The following is a 16,756-nucleotide window of genomic DNA, read 5'->3' as shown; positions in this document are numbered from 1 at the left end:
CTTTTAGCAAGTGATGCAGACTTACCTCACAACACCTTTGTGACCTCAGTTTAATCAAATATTGACTTGAGGAATGACAAGCTTGCTCAAACCATCCCAAATATGGCTTTGGCTTAGAACTGCATGCAGTTGACTCTCCTTCTCCTCCTTAGATGTTACTCCATGCTTGTCTTCGTACTTGGAGACAACGCCTGAATCGAGAGGCTTGCCCGAGTGTGTCATGCTCGGTCGTAATTGGCCACCTGGGCGAGTGGATTTGGCCCTGATCCAGGTTCATCTTATCAGGAGTGCTCGGCTCTAATCTGACAGGCGATGCGATGGACGCCCATGCAGCTGTTACCACTTGGGACAGGCCTCCTGCTTGGCTCTAAAAATATTCTAGAGAGTCCACAAAACTAAAGCATGTTTCGGGTAATGGAGCATCGGATGTGCTGGGTGAAGAGCCCAGCCATATTAGGCCCCAACTATTTTGTTAAATTTCAACTTGTTATATTAAAGGAGCACTGTATTTGCATTTGTTTGTCCAACCACACTGTGGTGAGTGGCAGCTGCTGCAATCAGTTGTGTGTGCTCTGACAAGAACAAGGCAGTTTTAATTTGATCATTATTTATCACTACTACTTCCTGTTTCAGAGCTCAGAAATAGAGATATAGGACGCTCCCATTTTCATCCTGGGCAGTTGAGGTTTGAACAGCTTCATCGTGACTCAAACAATGAATTTGAAAAAATCCTACAACTCTTCAACCTTATTTGATCCCAAACATTTCATTACAAACCCTTTTAATACCAAACTCATGTGTTGGATGTCTATATCCATGTTCAACTTAGCTTATGCATGCTGGAAATAGACAAAACCAATTCACAATATATTGTCATACTTGTGGCTATAACGTCAGACGAAAACAATGCAGACAGAAAATAGATCGAGAAAAAGTTACACTGGACACTGTGATTTCTTTTGTGTATATGAATGCCAGCTGAAATAAAGTGTAGTTAACAGCCCACCCTTCCTACTTGGTCCAGATTTAATTCCAAATCAGCATAACAAGGGGGAACATGTGCTCCTTTTCAGTGACACACTTGAAACATAGTTGAAGTTGTATTAACACCTGGAGACTGTGTGGCTGTCAGAACATGGTTGGCCATGATGATTGCTGGGACTCTCATGAAGAAAAAGCACATTTCTTCACTTTGAAGTGAATAGAGGTGGCTTTATATGTCAGTATATCAACACACACACACACACACACTGTACATTCACACATGACTCAAAGGGATTAAAACATGACTCAAAGACTTGTAAATAAATTACAGCTGTGAGATTATCCACTTCACTAGAGCCATCAGAGGCATATGCAGCTGAATTTAATTACCATGGAAACCATTTATTTACAGTACAGTTTAAAGTAAACATCCATCCATCCATCCATTTTCTGAGCCGCTTCTCCTCACTAGGGTCGCGGGCGTGCTGGAGCCTATCCCAGCTGTCATGGGGCAGGAGGCGGGGTACACCCTGAACTGGTTGCCAGCCAATCGCAGGGCACATAGAAACAAACAACCATTCGCACTCACAGTCATGCCTACGGGCAATTTAGAGTCTCCAATTCATGCATGTTTTTGGGATGTGGGAGGAAACCGGAGGGCCCGGAGAAAACCCACACAGGCACGGGGAGAACATGCAAACTCCACACAGGCGGGGCCGGGGATTGAACCCGGGTCCTCAGAACTGTGAGGCTGACGCTCTAACCAGTCGGCCACCGTGCCGCCTAAAGTAAACATATAGTTGAGAAATATCTTAGATGCTGTATATGTTTTGAACAAAAACTCAGTGAGAGGATGTTTCCTGCATTCTTCCCACTTTGAAAAGTAAGTGGATGTTTTGAAAAGGTAGCAAGTTATCTTTGGCCAAGCACCAGTAATGTGTCATATATCAAGCAGGTGAGAAAGGTGAAACATGTTGTAAATGTGTGAGTCATTTCAACTATTTACCGCCTTCTTTCCCTCTGTCTTTCTACTTGACCCTCCCCTCTGCCCATCTGGTAAGGTCAGCAGAGTGCAATAGTTACCTACACACCATATGCTCCGTCCACCTGGTGCTACTTAAACAAGCACGAACACGCGCACACACACACACACACAAACACACACACAAAGGGCAGTGACTTTTAAACCAACTCACCCATATTTCTTCCATGGAGATAGCCTAAATATAAAGCTAACTAAATTGTTGGAGACAGTTCTGTAGAGTTCCAAACCAGCAGATACTTGACAGTGTGTCCCAGTCCCCCCTCGTCACCCTCTCACTCTGACCGAGTCAGTCATGCATGCTCAGCACACAGCACATGCTCAAGTGTTTGTCTTGAACTCTGGCCTTTGTTCAAATGTCTGCTCTGTGCAAATGACTTCAGAGGGCTCGAGAACAAGAGGGCAGGCTGGGGCTGTACAGGCAGGGGAGGGAGGACGTGCCTGCTCGGGGCGGGGAACTAGCACATGCGCACACGCGCGCACACACACACACAAGATGGTGCCCCACCAGATCTGGCAGCCTGTGCTCTTTCCCCGGAAATATGTATTCTATATCAGTAGTTCTTTAACTGGGGTAACCGGGTCTGCAATTTGTATCTTAAAAAAAAAAAAAGTGCATACCTACATTATGGAGACCAGCGTGGCAATAAAACAAATCTACAAAACAACACTCCTTAGCTTTGGGCTAATTAAAATCGCTGATATGATTGTGATGTATCACATAAATCTGAAATTCCCACATGCATGCAGGTCTCATACTTTTCTTTTCTCGTGTAGATGTGTACAGGTGATGCGGCCACCTCGGCAAAATATTTGCGGCTTAGAAACACATCCCTCTGGTCAAAGGCATGCTCACTCCTCTCTGTTCGCACCCATGTTGTTTTTCGAAGTACCAATGGGACAAGAATTCCAAAAGATGACAGCCTGTCAAAATGCCAAGTCTGGCAACCCAAGTGCAACGCACCGAGAATTTTGAAAATCGAATTATGGGTTTCGGAGAAATGTAGTTTTTTGTGTCTAAAAAAAAAAAAAAAAGGCCTTTTGGGTTGGGGTTTTGTGTTATACCGTCTATAGAAAATCTGGCCAAAAAATACCTTCAAATTACAGCAAAACAGTACAACTTCATTATTGCTCCTCGACCCTTTCGTTTCCTCTGTTACTTGAGGAACCCCTTCTCTGATTGGCTGACAAGTTTCAGTTAAAAATATTCACCAACACGGTCATACGGGCCGAAATTCTTGAGGGGTTCTCTAAGTCGACGTGTCAAAATTACAGTGACGTTTCAAACGGCGTCACTTGCCCTAAAAACGCCACTTAAATAGCGCAAATGGAAAAATATTCGTGAGAGAAGCAGTGTGGGGAGTAGAAAAGCTCATGTACTTCAGTAATCAATTTATTTTTTGTGAATTTATTTCATATGGAGGTCTTTAGAGGGGTTTTAAGTGCCTATTCCGTGTTTTTTTAGAAAATTCCACAAAGATGGCAACCACTTGTCACGTTGTAAGTGGAAGCCATGAAAGTCAGCTAGTGACAATATACATATATTGCGTACATATTGAATTTAATTTCATTTGGCTAAGTTACTTTAGGTCATGAATATTTAGGTTGAGTTTTGTAAAAACGAAATAATTCCCATGGCATTAAGGGGTGCACATGGTAGTTATGTTTAATTGATGTTAGGCTAAAGAGGGGTCCTTGGAAAAAATATCTCCCCGGTAAGGTTTTTCTGGGCCCAAAGATTTTTGAAACCCCGTTCTCCATAATATATCTAAACACAGTGATTTCACTGGCAGTAAGTCCAGGGCATAGCCCACCTCTTGCCCAAAGTCAGTTGGGATTGGCTCTAGATCACGCGCAACCGTGAATAGAAAATGTATAATATATATCAGACATAGTACTGATTCAGTTGTGAAATTATTATGCAGTAATTTACTTCAGCACTGTACAATTTTAGAGCTGTTCACACTGTACGAATCAGAGGTGGGATAAAATAAAAATCGATTTATATCTTTTTCTCTTACAATATTGATTCTCTTCAATATCAATACAGAGGGTCAGCTGTTGATATCGCAATGTATCATATTGTTTTCTTGTGTGGTTCAGTATCAATAGACAAGCATCAAATATCAATAGCCAGGTATCTTCAAGTTTTTTAGGGTTGAGTATCGACACAGAAGCATAAAATACCATTATTTACAAGGTTCCTGTGGTGGTACCCAAGCATCTTCAATATTATGACCATTTTCTAAGTATGCACACTTGAAAACGGTTTTGACCTTTTAATATGATATCAATCTCAGTATTGTCCATCTACTTTCAAGACTGTGTAATTGCACAAACATGTGTTTTATGATGTATTTATTTATTAAAACTAAGGTACCTTTGGTATATATTTTGGGTATCGTCGAAATAGAGTATCATAATATTCTTTTGGTGAGTTACTCTGCAATTACAACCCGGAGTACAGAACAACGGAGCCACACTTTGAGGACTTCAACAATGCTGCTCCATTTAAGTCCAGTTGATGGCGGCAATGCACATTTCCTTCTGTTGACAACTGTCCAACAAATTGCTCTGACCAAATATTTGTGCCGTGACTGACAGGCAACAAATGCTATTCTGGCATGTCACACAGCTGCTGGGTTTGCAGCAGTGATGGGAGAGTCGCTCGTAAAAGCTCGGGAAAATAAAGTCATGCGGATGATGATACACATTATACAGTATGTCACCCTCATTATTCAATTTTAGCTAGAGCCAGCCAACATACACTGTATCCCTGTGAATGGCGCAAACCTAAATCCTAACCCATCATAACTACAAATAATAGGGTTTCAGCCTTTAAATGCAGTAGAAATTATTATTCAATTAGTCAGACACAAAGAAACAATGCATGCTTGAGCGATGTTAAAAGGTGAAGCATAGGCACCAAAAGGACAACCCAATTCCATTTGGATGTTCAAGTGTGACAAGCAGGGCAGCATATGATACTGAGCAAAACAAGTTCACCTAAAAATCTCAAATATGAAACCAAAAACAGGCCCTAAAGATCATATGATACGTATTTAAGAGGTCAGTTAGACCACACAGTTAGTGTCAAGTCTTCGTGACTCCTTAGTTATGGATGACAAACGTGACTTTCCATCCACTTTCAGAGGGTCAAGGCCTTATAGGGAAGCATGAGCCCATTCTTTATTCTCACTGCAGGAGACCTACTGAGTTAAAGACTGACAATAACAAATGTTATGATGTGCCATCAGGTTTGTTTTGTTGTACAACTTCTGGTAATGTGAGTGAAAGAAGTTTCTTCTTACGATGATTTCACCTCAACAGATTGTGCTCAAGGAAACAAACTTCAAGGGAACTGCCAGAAGAATAAAATATTACAATTTTAAGCACGGATGCTATAATTTTGTACAGACACTTACCCACTTTCATGTAGCACTGCAGCAGGATCATTCAGTGTTCCTGTGCTTTCCTCTGTTGGGTTTTCAGGTTTATCCTCTGGATCTACACTATTTGGCTTCTTCTCTGATTCTCGGTGCTCTGTTATTTTCTGACTTTGTTGTGAAGGTTCCTTCTCCGCTTTGTTCTCATAGAGTTCAACAAGCTCACCTGTGTTTTTTGCTGGTTGTGCAAGCTCAGCTTGATGTGCTAATATTGCTACACTACTTATCGGATGCTCTTCAATACGCTCCTCTTCTTGTTTGGCAATTTCTGCTGTCTCCTGTGCCTGCTCGGGGGCCTTTTCTTGCTGTTCTGCAAGATGCACTTCAGGATGTAGCGTTGCAATGTCTGGTTGCTCCTGAGGGCTCAGCTCTGGCCCCAGAGAATCAGCTACCTCCTCATTGGGAGTATGAAACTCTTTTTGAGGAGACTCCAGATATGGGAGGGGTCTGAGAAAACACAATAGAAGAAGTGGGGTGGGAGAATCATTTAGTTTTACACCACATGCATGAGGAACAACTGACAAACTACAAATGTGTTTGTTCATCAAGGTAGGCTACACTTTCCTGAAGTGTCTGCTTATTTGTGTTTTACACTAGCGCTGTATGAATGTGTGTGTTGTATTATGTCAAGCTATGAGTGCTGTGTCAAAGATGGGAAAAAGCACCATTCTAGTCGTGGAGAGATGTCACAGCTGATGTCATCCTTTCAATATAAAGGGCTGCATTACTTCCATTATGCCCCAACATCTGACCTCAGCTCCAGTCAACACAAAGTGCAGCAGTGTACTTACATCCTCATTCATATTCATTGTAAGCCTGTTCTCTTCAGAAACAAACTACACAATTGCTTAACATAGTGTCATTGCATATGGCTATGTACAAGTGCAACTACACAAAACTGCAAAATAACTTTAAATTAGCTAATAGTTCTAAATACATTTGCTTATACATAATTCATTCGGTGTCCTTTATTTTGTGACTGATTCATTGTTGAAAATGCTACAGGAACCCCGATCAGAATACACAAACACCAGTCACTATATTGGGTAAACCTGAACAATTTGCATAGAAAATGGTTGTAATATTCATATAGTTAAAAGGTAAGTAGAATATCTACCTATTAGATTTAAAAAAAAAAAAAACACTAAGAATTATAGTCACAATAAAAAAGAGATTTTTTTTTTTTAAATGTCTGTGTATTTCTGTCATTCCACTTATCACCATGTAAAACGGCATTTGTCTTATTGAATATAAACTTGTGAACACATTTCAAACACCCTCATGCTCTTTTGTTTACCTTGGAATTTCTGTGCTCTCTTGTTCAGTCTGAGCATAGAAAGCCGCTTCTCTCAGAGCTGTTATCCAGTGGGTATCTGGTTCTTGTGTTGTGAGTCCACCAGGAGAACTGTCTGACACATGGGACACCACTGTGTCTACAGATGCATGTTCAAAATCAGAGTTGCAGGCAAGGGGGTGTACCACATCATCTGCCGGTGGAGTTGGCAGGGAGATGTAATCGGGAAGTTTCTCATTTTGAGATAGCACTGCCTGAGAGAACATTGCATGGTCATCTGGGTTCTTTGGTGAAACACTGGGTGTGTCTGTAGCAATGTTCGGTTGCGGCTTGCTAGTTAGGTAATTGTCATTTTCCATTGTCTTCAAAAGCTTAATGTTGCTGTCAGAGTGACAAGCGAGGTTTGAAACATCAGCAGATGATGGGTTGTTATTTTGAGGAACCACTGTTAGACTCGGTACATTCTTTTGTGTCGCTTTATTGTCTATTACTTCAACATTACTTGTTCCTTTCGCTGGGATATCTGCATTTTCTTCCCCTGCAATGTCCTCTACGTGAGGGCCTTTTATGGGAGTACGTGCTAGTGAACCATTTTGTATGGCAGAGATTCTATTGGAGCATTGTGCCTCAAGAGACTCACATACTGTATCCGGGATTTTATACCCCTTACTTTCACTCTTGTGGTTTTTCGCAGCCTGAGCCTTTTCTACAGTAGTGTATATTTTTCCATGTATCTTGGCATCCTCGTTTTCACTCATACTAACATGTGTATAAAAGTCATAACATTTTGTGCCGACTTTTTCCGAAAGAGAAAATCCTAAAGGTGAAATATCATGATCATTTAATAAAGGCTGAGTGGAGAAAACATTGCTTCTAAAGGCACAATGATTTCCTTGGACCTCTCCAAATGAATCTGATTGGTTGCTTTCCGTCTTACCTTTACTAGCCACACTATTCAGAAATTCATTGTCATGCATTAAATCTGTTCCTGAGCCCTCCTTTGCTAAACCACAGTTTTTATCATTACTCATTTCAATTCTAAGCTCATCCATGTGAGCTGTCTTTGTTTGCACTAAAGCATTTTGTCCAATTGAGTTTAAACTATCAGTTAACTCACAGACAAGAGGAACAACAATCCTGTCAACTCCTGGAATTATTTGGGGTTCCTTGCTTTCAACTTTCTCTCCATCTACCACTTGTTCAGTCATACTGCTGTCACCTGTTGCTAACTCACACTGACCTTCTGATGTCTCAAAAGATCCATTGTCTCCGCCCATTACCTCTGTAACCCCAGAAACAGGTGCTCGAATCGGGTTAAGTTGGTTGTTAATCTTTCCTCCCTCTTCAAATGCCTCCACGCAACCTCCTGGCAAGCCATCTGTGGAATATTGGGATCGCAAATTCTGCTGTGGTTGTTCCAATTGCTCCAGTTGATGAGCCAAACTGTTCAGTCCAGGATTTGAACTACAATCTACTGATGTGTCCCCGTTGTCCTTGTGCGCCATTGTTTCTGCCCAAGTTTGGTGCAAATACTGGTCGTAAACGTCATGAAGTTCACTTTGCATTTCTTCCTCCAAATTTTGAACTGCATTTGGTTCAATATTTTGAATGTCATATTTATTTGAGGGCTTCAGGTCTCCAGTTCCCTCTTTAGCATCTTTATCTGACTTTTCCTTCTGTTGAGTTGTCACATTTCCTATATGCAGTTTGCCAGCATCTTCTGTTTCCTTTCGATTATTGAGCTGCTCGGTTTTGTCACAGAGTGACACAGACATTTGCTCATCCATGTTCTGTTTCTCCTTGACATCACACAGTTTAGTGTTATCACATATCCCACTGGGCTTGTTAGAGCTGAGTAGGCAGATGTCATTCATGAGGTCGGCTGTTGCTTGAGTCATTATATTATTAGAGCCATCATTTGCCAGTACACACTCTGGAGGTTGTTTTTCCTCTTGTAAAGGTGTCAGTTTGCAGTCAGATGGCAGCGAGGTGATACACTCAGCATCATTTCTATCCCCTTGTATCGAACACGTTTTTGCTCCTCCGTTTTGAGCTCCTCCATTTTCCTCTTCATCTACTAAAGACTTATGTGTCTTGGTACTGTCACACTCAGCATTGTCACCACCAACTCCCTCAAAAAGAGAGACCTCAAATTCATCAACTGCCTCCAAGTCACTTAACATTGGGATTTGAGGTTGCAGCATCGATGCAGAACTACTGGCACATTGCTCCCGAACAGAAATTGACCGCTCAGTGGCAGTTGCCTCTGCAATTACTGACTCGTCCTTTATTAGGTCAACATGAGTCACAGACTTTGAGTCCTTCGTAGATTCAATTGACTCTGTGCTAACTAGTGCATGAGAGGGTGGTTGAGCAAACTCAGCAGGAGGCTGACAGCTGAGGTCTCTGTGTTTTGTCTGAGGAGAGACTGAGCAGGTCAACATCGGAGTTTCACAATTAGAGATGGAATCAAGCTCACTTGAAAGCTGTCTATCAGGAGACTCGGTAAAGACATTTTCTATTGGCTTAAAGGTAACATTACTGACATAACTTGAACTCTCTCTTTCTTCGACCACTAACTCATCACTTTTGGTCTCCTCTGGCTTGTCAGGTTTGATTGGGTCTTTGCTGTCCATTTTGATCTCAAGTGTGTTAATTGCTTTTGGCGTTAGACACAAAACTGCAATGCCCTTTTTGATCACAACTTCTTCCTGCTTAGTTTCCATCTGATCCAGTTTTTCTTCTGTTTGTGCACCAGTTGACTTCTCTTTTTCTAGGTGATTTGTTGTCCTCTCACTTTGTTCTGATGGCTCCTTCTTTGCTGGTTTGTTAACTTCATTCTTGGCGAGTTGTATAGGCTCTTCCGTGCATTTTGCTGGTTCTGCAGAAGCACCTGTGGGAGCTATGTTTTTTTCAAGAGAGTCAATATGTTCCAGACTACTAAGATTTGTTTTAGCTTTTTCTGATGGATCGCTGTCAGCATTCTTGGATGTATGTTCTGTATCCAAAAGAATGCCATTCTCAGACTTCGGTGTGGCACTTTGAAATACTGCTTCAGCTTTGGTAGAAGAAGCGTCAGTGCTGGTTTCTGGATTTATTAAGCTGAGGAAGTCTGGGTAAATATAGCTGGCCTCAACAACGGGATGGTACAAACTCTCATGTACCATCAACGGTGGCAATGAAGCACATCCCAAAGCCGGCATTGACATGTTTCTCACCTTAATAGTGGCACTACAGTCTTCTTTCACACGCTCCACAAAGCGAACTCTGTTGCTGCCTCCACTTCTGAGAAGTGCAGACTTACCCACACTAATGGTTTGATTTTCAACCTGCTCTTGGATCTCGACTTCTCTCTTAGTTGCCGTGGATTTGGGTGTGCTGCTTTCAGGTTGCACCTGTTGATTTTTGCTGGCAGAAGTAAGAGAAGTCTCTGTGATGGCCGACGCCTCACAAGTGGTTCCCGAACACGGTGGCTCCCCAGAATTCAGATTGTGCCGTTTGCTGGCTCTGCTTTCTGTATTGCTTTGTTCGCTATGATGTGGCAAAGATGAAAATGCTCCAGTAAGCTCCTCCTCAGTGCACAGGCTGTCTGTGATGGTAATGATCGTCTCACCACTGCTCAGTGACTTCAGAAATGACTCGGCAACATCAGTGGGTGGACACGTCTTTTTCTCAGCATCCGACGCCCCTCTAGCAGCCCCCTCCGGAAGGCTGAATGAACTGCGCTCAGCCACTCCTCCTCCCTCTAGTCCTGCAGCGCTATCATTCAGATGATCAGCACCAGCAAGTATCCCGTGGGGAAAATTATTAAAAGTGCCTTCAAACCAGAGTGGCTCCTTTTCTCTGTCACACTCTTCTGGCGGAGAGATCGCGGCTTCCGCGCTGCTCGTCTCCCTCTGTCCTTTTGAACAACTCTCCACCGAAGTGTGTGGCATTTTGCTGTCGTAGCTTTCCTCACTAACAACTCGTCTCTGTTCTTTTAAAGAACCAAGTGAGTAACAGACAGATGAAAGCTGAGCGCTACTATCCAGGAGTCTTTTCCTCTCTTTGTTTCCCTCCGAGTGTATTTCAGCCTGTCCTTTCCCAATGCCTGCTATAGCTTTAGTAGCTACTCCCTCCACTGAATCACAGCTCATGCTTTCTCCCTCACTTTTGATCACTTCTCGCATCGTGGGTGTTGTTACTGGCAACGCAGCAGCCTCCATTAAAGCATCTTCATTGGCCCTCTCCACGCAAATCTCTCCCACACAAGCTGGGATACTGCAAAATGGGCTCTCTAGTTTGTGTATCTCTCTTTCAGTGCTAATAATATCCTTATGTGATTGCGTTTCTGATTCCTTATCGAGAACATCAGCTGTAGTCTGGACATCTGTTATCTTTTGCTTACTGATGAGACTTGTGGTTGTATGTTGTGTCCTCTGTGGGATTTTGTCAGTATTGCTATTTTTGCCACACTGAGCATTCGTTACATTTATGTTATCAGACTGATTAAAGTGTGAAGGAACAAGACTGGATGCAGAACATGCCAAGTCAATAAAATGATCCTGCTGGCTATGAGAAGATGATAGGGAAGGGCTTGGCGTTCCCTTGCGATAAAAGCCATCATTAAGATGTGCACCGCACGGCATAGTCTCTGTGCATGACACTAAAGATGCAATTGGCTCGGTGTGACAATGATTTCCTGTACTTACAAGTGGGACACCCTGTAATTCATTTTCAACTTGTCTTGCCGCCCTCTCCTCCACTTCCGTCTCTTTGTTCATCTTCGCCTTTTTCTTTTTCTTGTGCTTCTTTTTGTCTTTCTTTTTCATCCTTTTGTCATGCGCCGGCTCAGCCTGTTTGTTGCTTGCAAAAATAATTAGTGTGTTGTCCTCAGTGTGACTATTTGATCCTGCTTGCTTTTCTGAATGCAATTCCTCAAGTACATCTTCACTCTCAAAATAAGGACTTCCAGACTCAGCTAATTCTTTAACAGAATAGTTTATGTCAACGTTAGTAGGATTTATTGTGCATGTAGGAATCTGATTTCCAATTTTCAAGTCGACACTCTGTTCTTTTAGTTCTATGTCTTCCACCGTATTCTTCCTATTACAATCCTGTGAACTAATTTCTCCAGTGACTGTGTTACAATCAACAGACGCCTCATTCAATACGGCATCTCCTGCCATTTGCTTAAATGTCTCTTTTGTCTTTTCTGAATGTATATCAGGACCTGTTTTATTCTGCTCATCTTCTTTTGTGGATTCTTCTGGCTCAGAATTCTCTGTTCCAAGTATGTAGTCCCTGAAACTAAACACAACTGTATCCATCTGCCTGGGCCCAGTCTCACTGTTTCCATGTGTACTTTTGTTTATGAGCTTGTTGTTACCATCTCCAGACTGGTCTGCAAATTGAGGCAATGATGATGACTCATCACAGTTTGTAACTGTTGCTTGTCCAGTTTCATCAACCTTTTCATGCTTGGTGCTGATGGGTTCTTTGAGATGAGAAACGCTAAGTGAAGCCATTTGTTCCTCACATTCCTGGAAGGCTGCCTGGAGCTCCTGTTCGAGAAGCACGCACGGAGGAGGGGTCAAGGGTTGGCCAGCTGGGTGAGGTGTGGCAATGGGCTGAGGTGAGGGCGAGGCATCTGTGAGAAGTGGGTCGATGCCGTGAGGCCTGAGACGAGGGTAGGGTGACATAGTTAAAAGTGTGGACTTGTAGGCAAACAGCTGCTCATTCCATGATGCCACACAACGCCACTTGTGGTTGACAAGGCTCATGCTCAAGCATTGCACTCACACGTGTGCACTCACAATGCAACTTTAGTCAAAATGTCTATCATATACCAGCTGTTTCAAAGCAGTTGGTTGTTAATCAAATACAGCATTACATATATGATAACAGCATTTTATATCAAAAATATTTTTAAACCCTGCTTTTAAATGTTACATAATCACAAGATCATAAAAATTGCAAATTATGCACAAATCAAACAGTTATTAAAGCACTGACCAGCGTAACAAAACACCAAGCTTAATAATGCAACAGTTAAGCCACAGCTGAGCCCTACTTAGTCAGACTACACAATGCTGTGGGACCATCTGAACCTCTGTGATTTAGCAGAGATCCATTATCTAGTTGACAGATGAGGGACACCCCCATGGCACCCTTGGCATCATCATGACAAGCCTGAATATATTTACTGGACAAAACATTTGACATTACACCCACACAATCTAAAAATGTTGATGCTATAATTTTCTGTTTTGACTGACAATATCCATCCATCCATCCATCCATCCATTTTCTGAGCCGCTTCTCCTCACTAGGGTCGCTGGCGTGCTGGAGCCTATCCCAGCTATCATCGGGCAGGAGGCGGGGTAAACCCTGAACAGGTTGCCAGCCAATCGCAGGGGACATTGAAACAAACAACCATTCGCACTCATATTCACACCTATGGACAATTTAGAGTCTTCACTTAACCTACCGCGCATGTTTTTGGAATGTGGGAGGAAACCGGAGTACCCAGAGAAAACTCAAGCAGGCACGGGGAGAACATGCAAACTCCACACAGGCGAGGCCAGATTTGAAACCAGGTCCTCAGAACTGTGAGGCAGATGTGCTAACCAGTCATCCACTGTGCCGCCCTGCTAAATTCAGTCACTCTATGCACGATCAATGTAATTTAGATGATCCTAAGGTTTCTGATTCACTGTATTCTCCTCATTAGAAGGGAGCAGCACAAAATAGACGGGTAGAACTTTGCATTTGCACATTTCTTTTTTAAAATGGGATAATCTATTCAAGACACAGTACCCAATCAAGTTGTATATTTCGTTGTTCAGCAGTGATTGGTACAAAAGCCATCATGCCATGTGTTTTGGTTAAATGTAATACATCAACTCAGATTAATATTAAATCACCCAAGCATTAAAGGGACTCATTTCTCAACCCTTTAATGGGACAAAGCCGACACAGGAAAGCTATCCATCATATGCACACATAAATGTATATTTTATTAGCTTTACTGTATCACTCCATGCGCTCTGATTATATTATTCATCATAGAGAGTCCAGTACCTGCTATCTAGGACTACCAGAGGATGACTGACTTCCATGTGATGCTGCAAGCCAGCCAGCAGGGGGTTCGCCTGCTCATATGACCTTTCTCCTGAGCTAGTCTTAAATCTGTCAACACAACCCCAGGACATGTGCACATAGACAAACATACAGAACAGAAAAACAAAAGATCTATTTACCATGACTTAATAAGTTGTGTAGATCTGCTCCGTTAAACCCGCAGATCAAGTATATTGGAGAGGAAAATTCAATATTATGTCCATTTATGAAATACACCCGGACAGGCAACTACTGTCATGACAACTTGCACCACAAACTAAAAGGATGGAATAAAAAAAGTTTTCTTCAAACATTTAAAATGATCATAGTCCACTGTTGATTGGTACTGCAAAGGTATTAATCTCACGTTATGTTTATTATTGTGTTTGACGTTTGTAGTAGTAACCACAAAAATGAAAATAGCTACATAAGAGTCAAGAAGATATTTTTTTAAATAGCTGTTAGTATAATTCAGTACAAATCTACACAACTGGCAATTTCTAACCATACTTAATGTTGTGGCCGGTCATTGTATATACATTTTCCACTTTCATATACAGTAGATAAGAAGATGCCCTCATTGATAGAAGAGTTGATGTGAGTGGTTTGTTCAGATGACACAGGACGTGTTGTGCTCTTAATTATGGGCAACATTGCACTGAGCTGTGATTCACGCACTCAAGATCATGTGTGTGATGTTGTCATTTTACCATAAGTTTTCAAAATGAGAGAAGAGGCCCAAAGGTGTATGTTTTCTGTGTGTTTAATAATCAGAAGGTTTTCTTTGTTTTTTTTAACAGCAAACATTGTGTTGGAAATGTTATCATGATGGTGTTGCCTGCATCAGAATATGTGATTTTCACCTCACACTCACCCTAGAGAGGACTCCCAGATGTTAAGTTCACTGCTGAAATCTAGACTGGGCAGCAAGTCATGGGGAAATTCCAGCTCCTCCTTGTCCTCAGGGGCTTCTGCAACACCTCTGCTCTCCTCCACACCGGTGATGACTGGGACCTCTAGGAGCACTGGCTGGGAGAGCAAACTCTGTTGGCTGGTGCACACTTTAGTCAACAGCACACCGGCATCTTTCTGGGCTTCCGTCTGTGAGGCAGAAAAACGCACAAATGGTGGGCTACAAGTACCCTACATAATAGAGTAATCCCCTGCATATTGTTGGTTCACTATTTCACCTATTCACATTTTTTTTTCTGTGAAACCTATCCCTAGCTATTCACAACTCACTTATTTGGGTTTTTTTGTGCTCTTTCTGAAACAACCTAAGATGCTACTAAAGCTCTGTCCAAAAAGGAATTGGTGTCAAGGAAGTATGTTGGAATGACAACGGGTAGGTCAGGGAGGAGCTACAGTAAGTTTAGCCAGGGTTGTTAGTGGAAGTAATGGAGAGTTTTCGCTGCATGTGCATGTACAGTAGTAAATCAAATAATCTATAAACCATTTACTAGCATAACGTTTTAAGATTAGCATGAAATTAATGATATTAAATTGTTTTGGAATCATAGTTTCTGGTATATTAACAGTTTAAACTATTAATATATATTAACAGTTTAAACTATTAATATACATAGTTTCTGGTATATTAACAGTTTGAACTATTAATATATATTAACAGTTTAAACTATTAATATACAGTAAGTAATTATAAAAACTTCTTAGAGATGTGTCAATTACTCAAGGTTTTTCATTACTAGCAGCAGGGCTCAGTTCCAATACCCCACAAAAAAAAACAAGAAAAAAAAACTTATTATACAGACAGCATAGTGGAACCTCCAACACACAATCCATCCTGTGCCTGTAGCTGACTTCCAAGTTGCTCTAATTTGAGAAGAAACCAATAAAGGCTCAAACTGTCACCATCATAAAGTTTGATTAACTCAACAGGAGATTTTTAATTACCATTTCAACATTCTACACTGTCATACAATTGTAGAACTAAGTGAACCACTGCAAAATTTAAACAAAGAAAAACTAATCATTTGAAGATGCCTGACGGGCTCGTAATAGAAAGGTGTTGATAGAGCGGTACTAATTTTGGATAGTTTTTTATTTATTGTACGGATTTACTGAGCAGCCAAATGCATTAATGCCTTTCCTGGTCACCTGCAAATACCGTAGAACCCTGATTAAAGGGACTATGGATTGAACAAACAGAAAATAGTATCCAGTTGGAACTTAAAATCACCCCTCCCATACGACAGCGAGTTAAGTTTGGATAAACTTTTAAATTTATATGCAATCATTTTATACTGTACTGGGTGTTTTTAGGCCACGAAAAAAAGTACAAAACAATCATTTAAAGGTTCCACACAAACAAATGCAACTGAAAAACTATGATGGGTGTAGTTTCATCTGAACCAACTGTATGTAAATACAAAGAGACATGTACTGTAAATGTGTATTTGTTGACAAGCTGACTGAAGTAAGGCTGCTTCGTTTTTTTTTTATTAATAGTTCACTTTAAGGTAATGGAAGTAACAGAGACAAGTGAAGATAGAAGAAGCCAAACCTATGAATGCACGCTCTTAAGGCTAAGAAAGCAACATCTTGCAAGTCTTTAAACAAACCTTTTCTGATCTGATTAGTGCAGCAAAGTTCGTAGCATAGTTTTAAGCACTGATGCTAATGCTAACACAACATGAGGGATGTCCTGGCTGGTTCGCCAATACTTTTGACCACTAAAGTTCTTGAGACAATGACAGCGATGCTATTCTGCTTAATAAGTCTGATACTTTAGAATATCCATCCATCCATTTTCTTTATCGCTTATCCTCACTAGGGTCGCGGGCGGACTGGCGCCTATCACAGCTATCTTCAGGCGAGAGGTGGGGTAGGGTAGGGCACATAGAAACAAACAACAATTCACACTCACAT

At 41.5% G+C, this 16,756-nt stretch overlaps 1 protein-coding gene across 1 annotated transcript in view; it reads right to left on the bottom strand.

Annotated features, from left to right (window-relative positions):
- tacc2 (transforming, acidic coiled-coil containing protein 2) overlaps positions 1–16,756 on the bottom strand; it is a 51,070-nt gene that overhangs the window by 25,288 nt on the left and 9,026 nt on the right. The window contains exons 3-6 of the mRNA XM_061789941.1: positions 14,742–14,968; positions 13,829–13,936; positions 6,770–12,424; positions 5,452–5,919 (exon numbers count right to left, since the gene is read on the bottom strand). Coding sequence (XP_061645925.1) covers positions 5,452–5,919; positions 6,770–12,424; positions 13,829–13,936; positions 14,742–14,968 — 6,458 coding nt within the window. The remainder of the gene's footprint in view (positions 1–5,451; positions 5,920–6,769; positions 12,425–13,828; positions 13,937–14,741; positions 14,969–16,756) is intronic.

The sequence above is a fragment of the Phyllopteryx taeniolatus genome, chromosome 11 (genome assembly GCF_024500385.1).
Source record: "Phyllopteryx taeniolatus isolate TA_2022b chromosome 11, UOR_Ptae_1.2, whole genome shotgun sequence".
Lineage (NCBI taxonomy): Eukaryota > Metazoa > Chordata > Actinopteri > Syngnathiformes > Syngnathidae > Phyllopteryx > Phyllopteryx taeniolatus.
The sequence above is the reverse complement of the archived record's forward strand: the minus strand, read 5'-3'. Positions and strand labels throughout refer to the sequence as shown.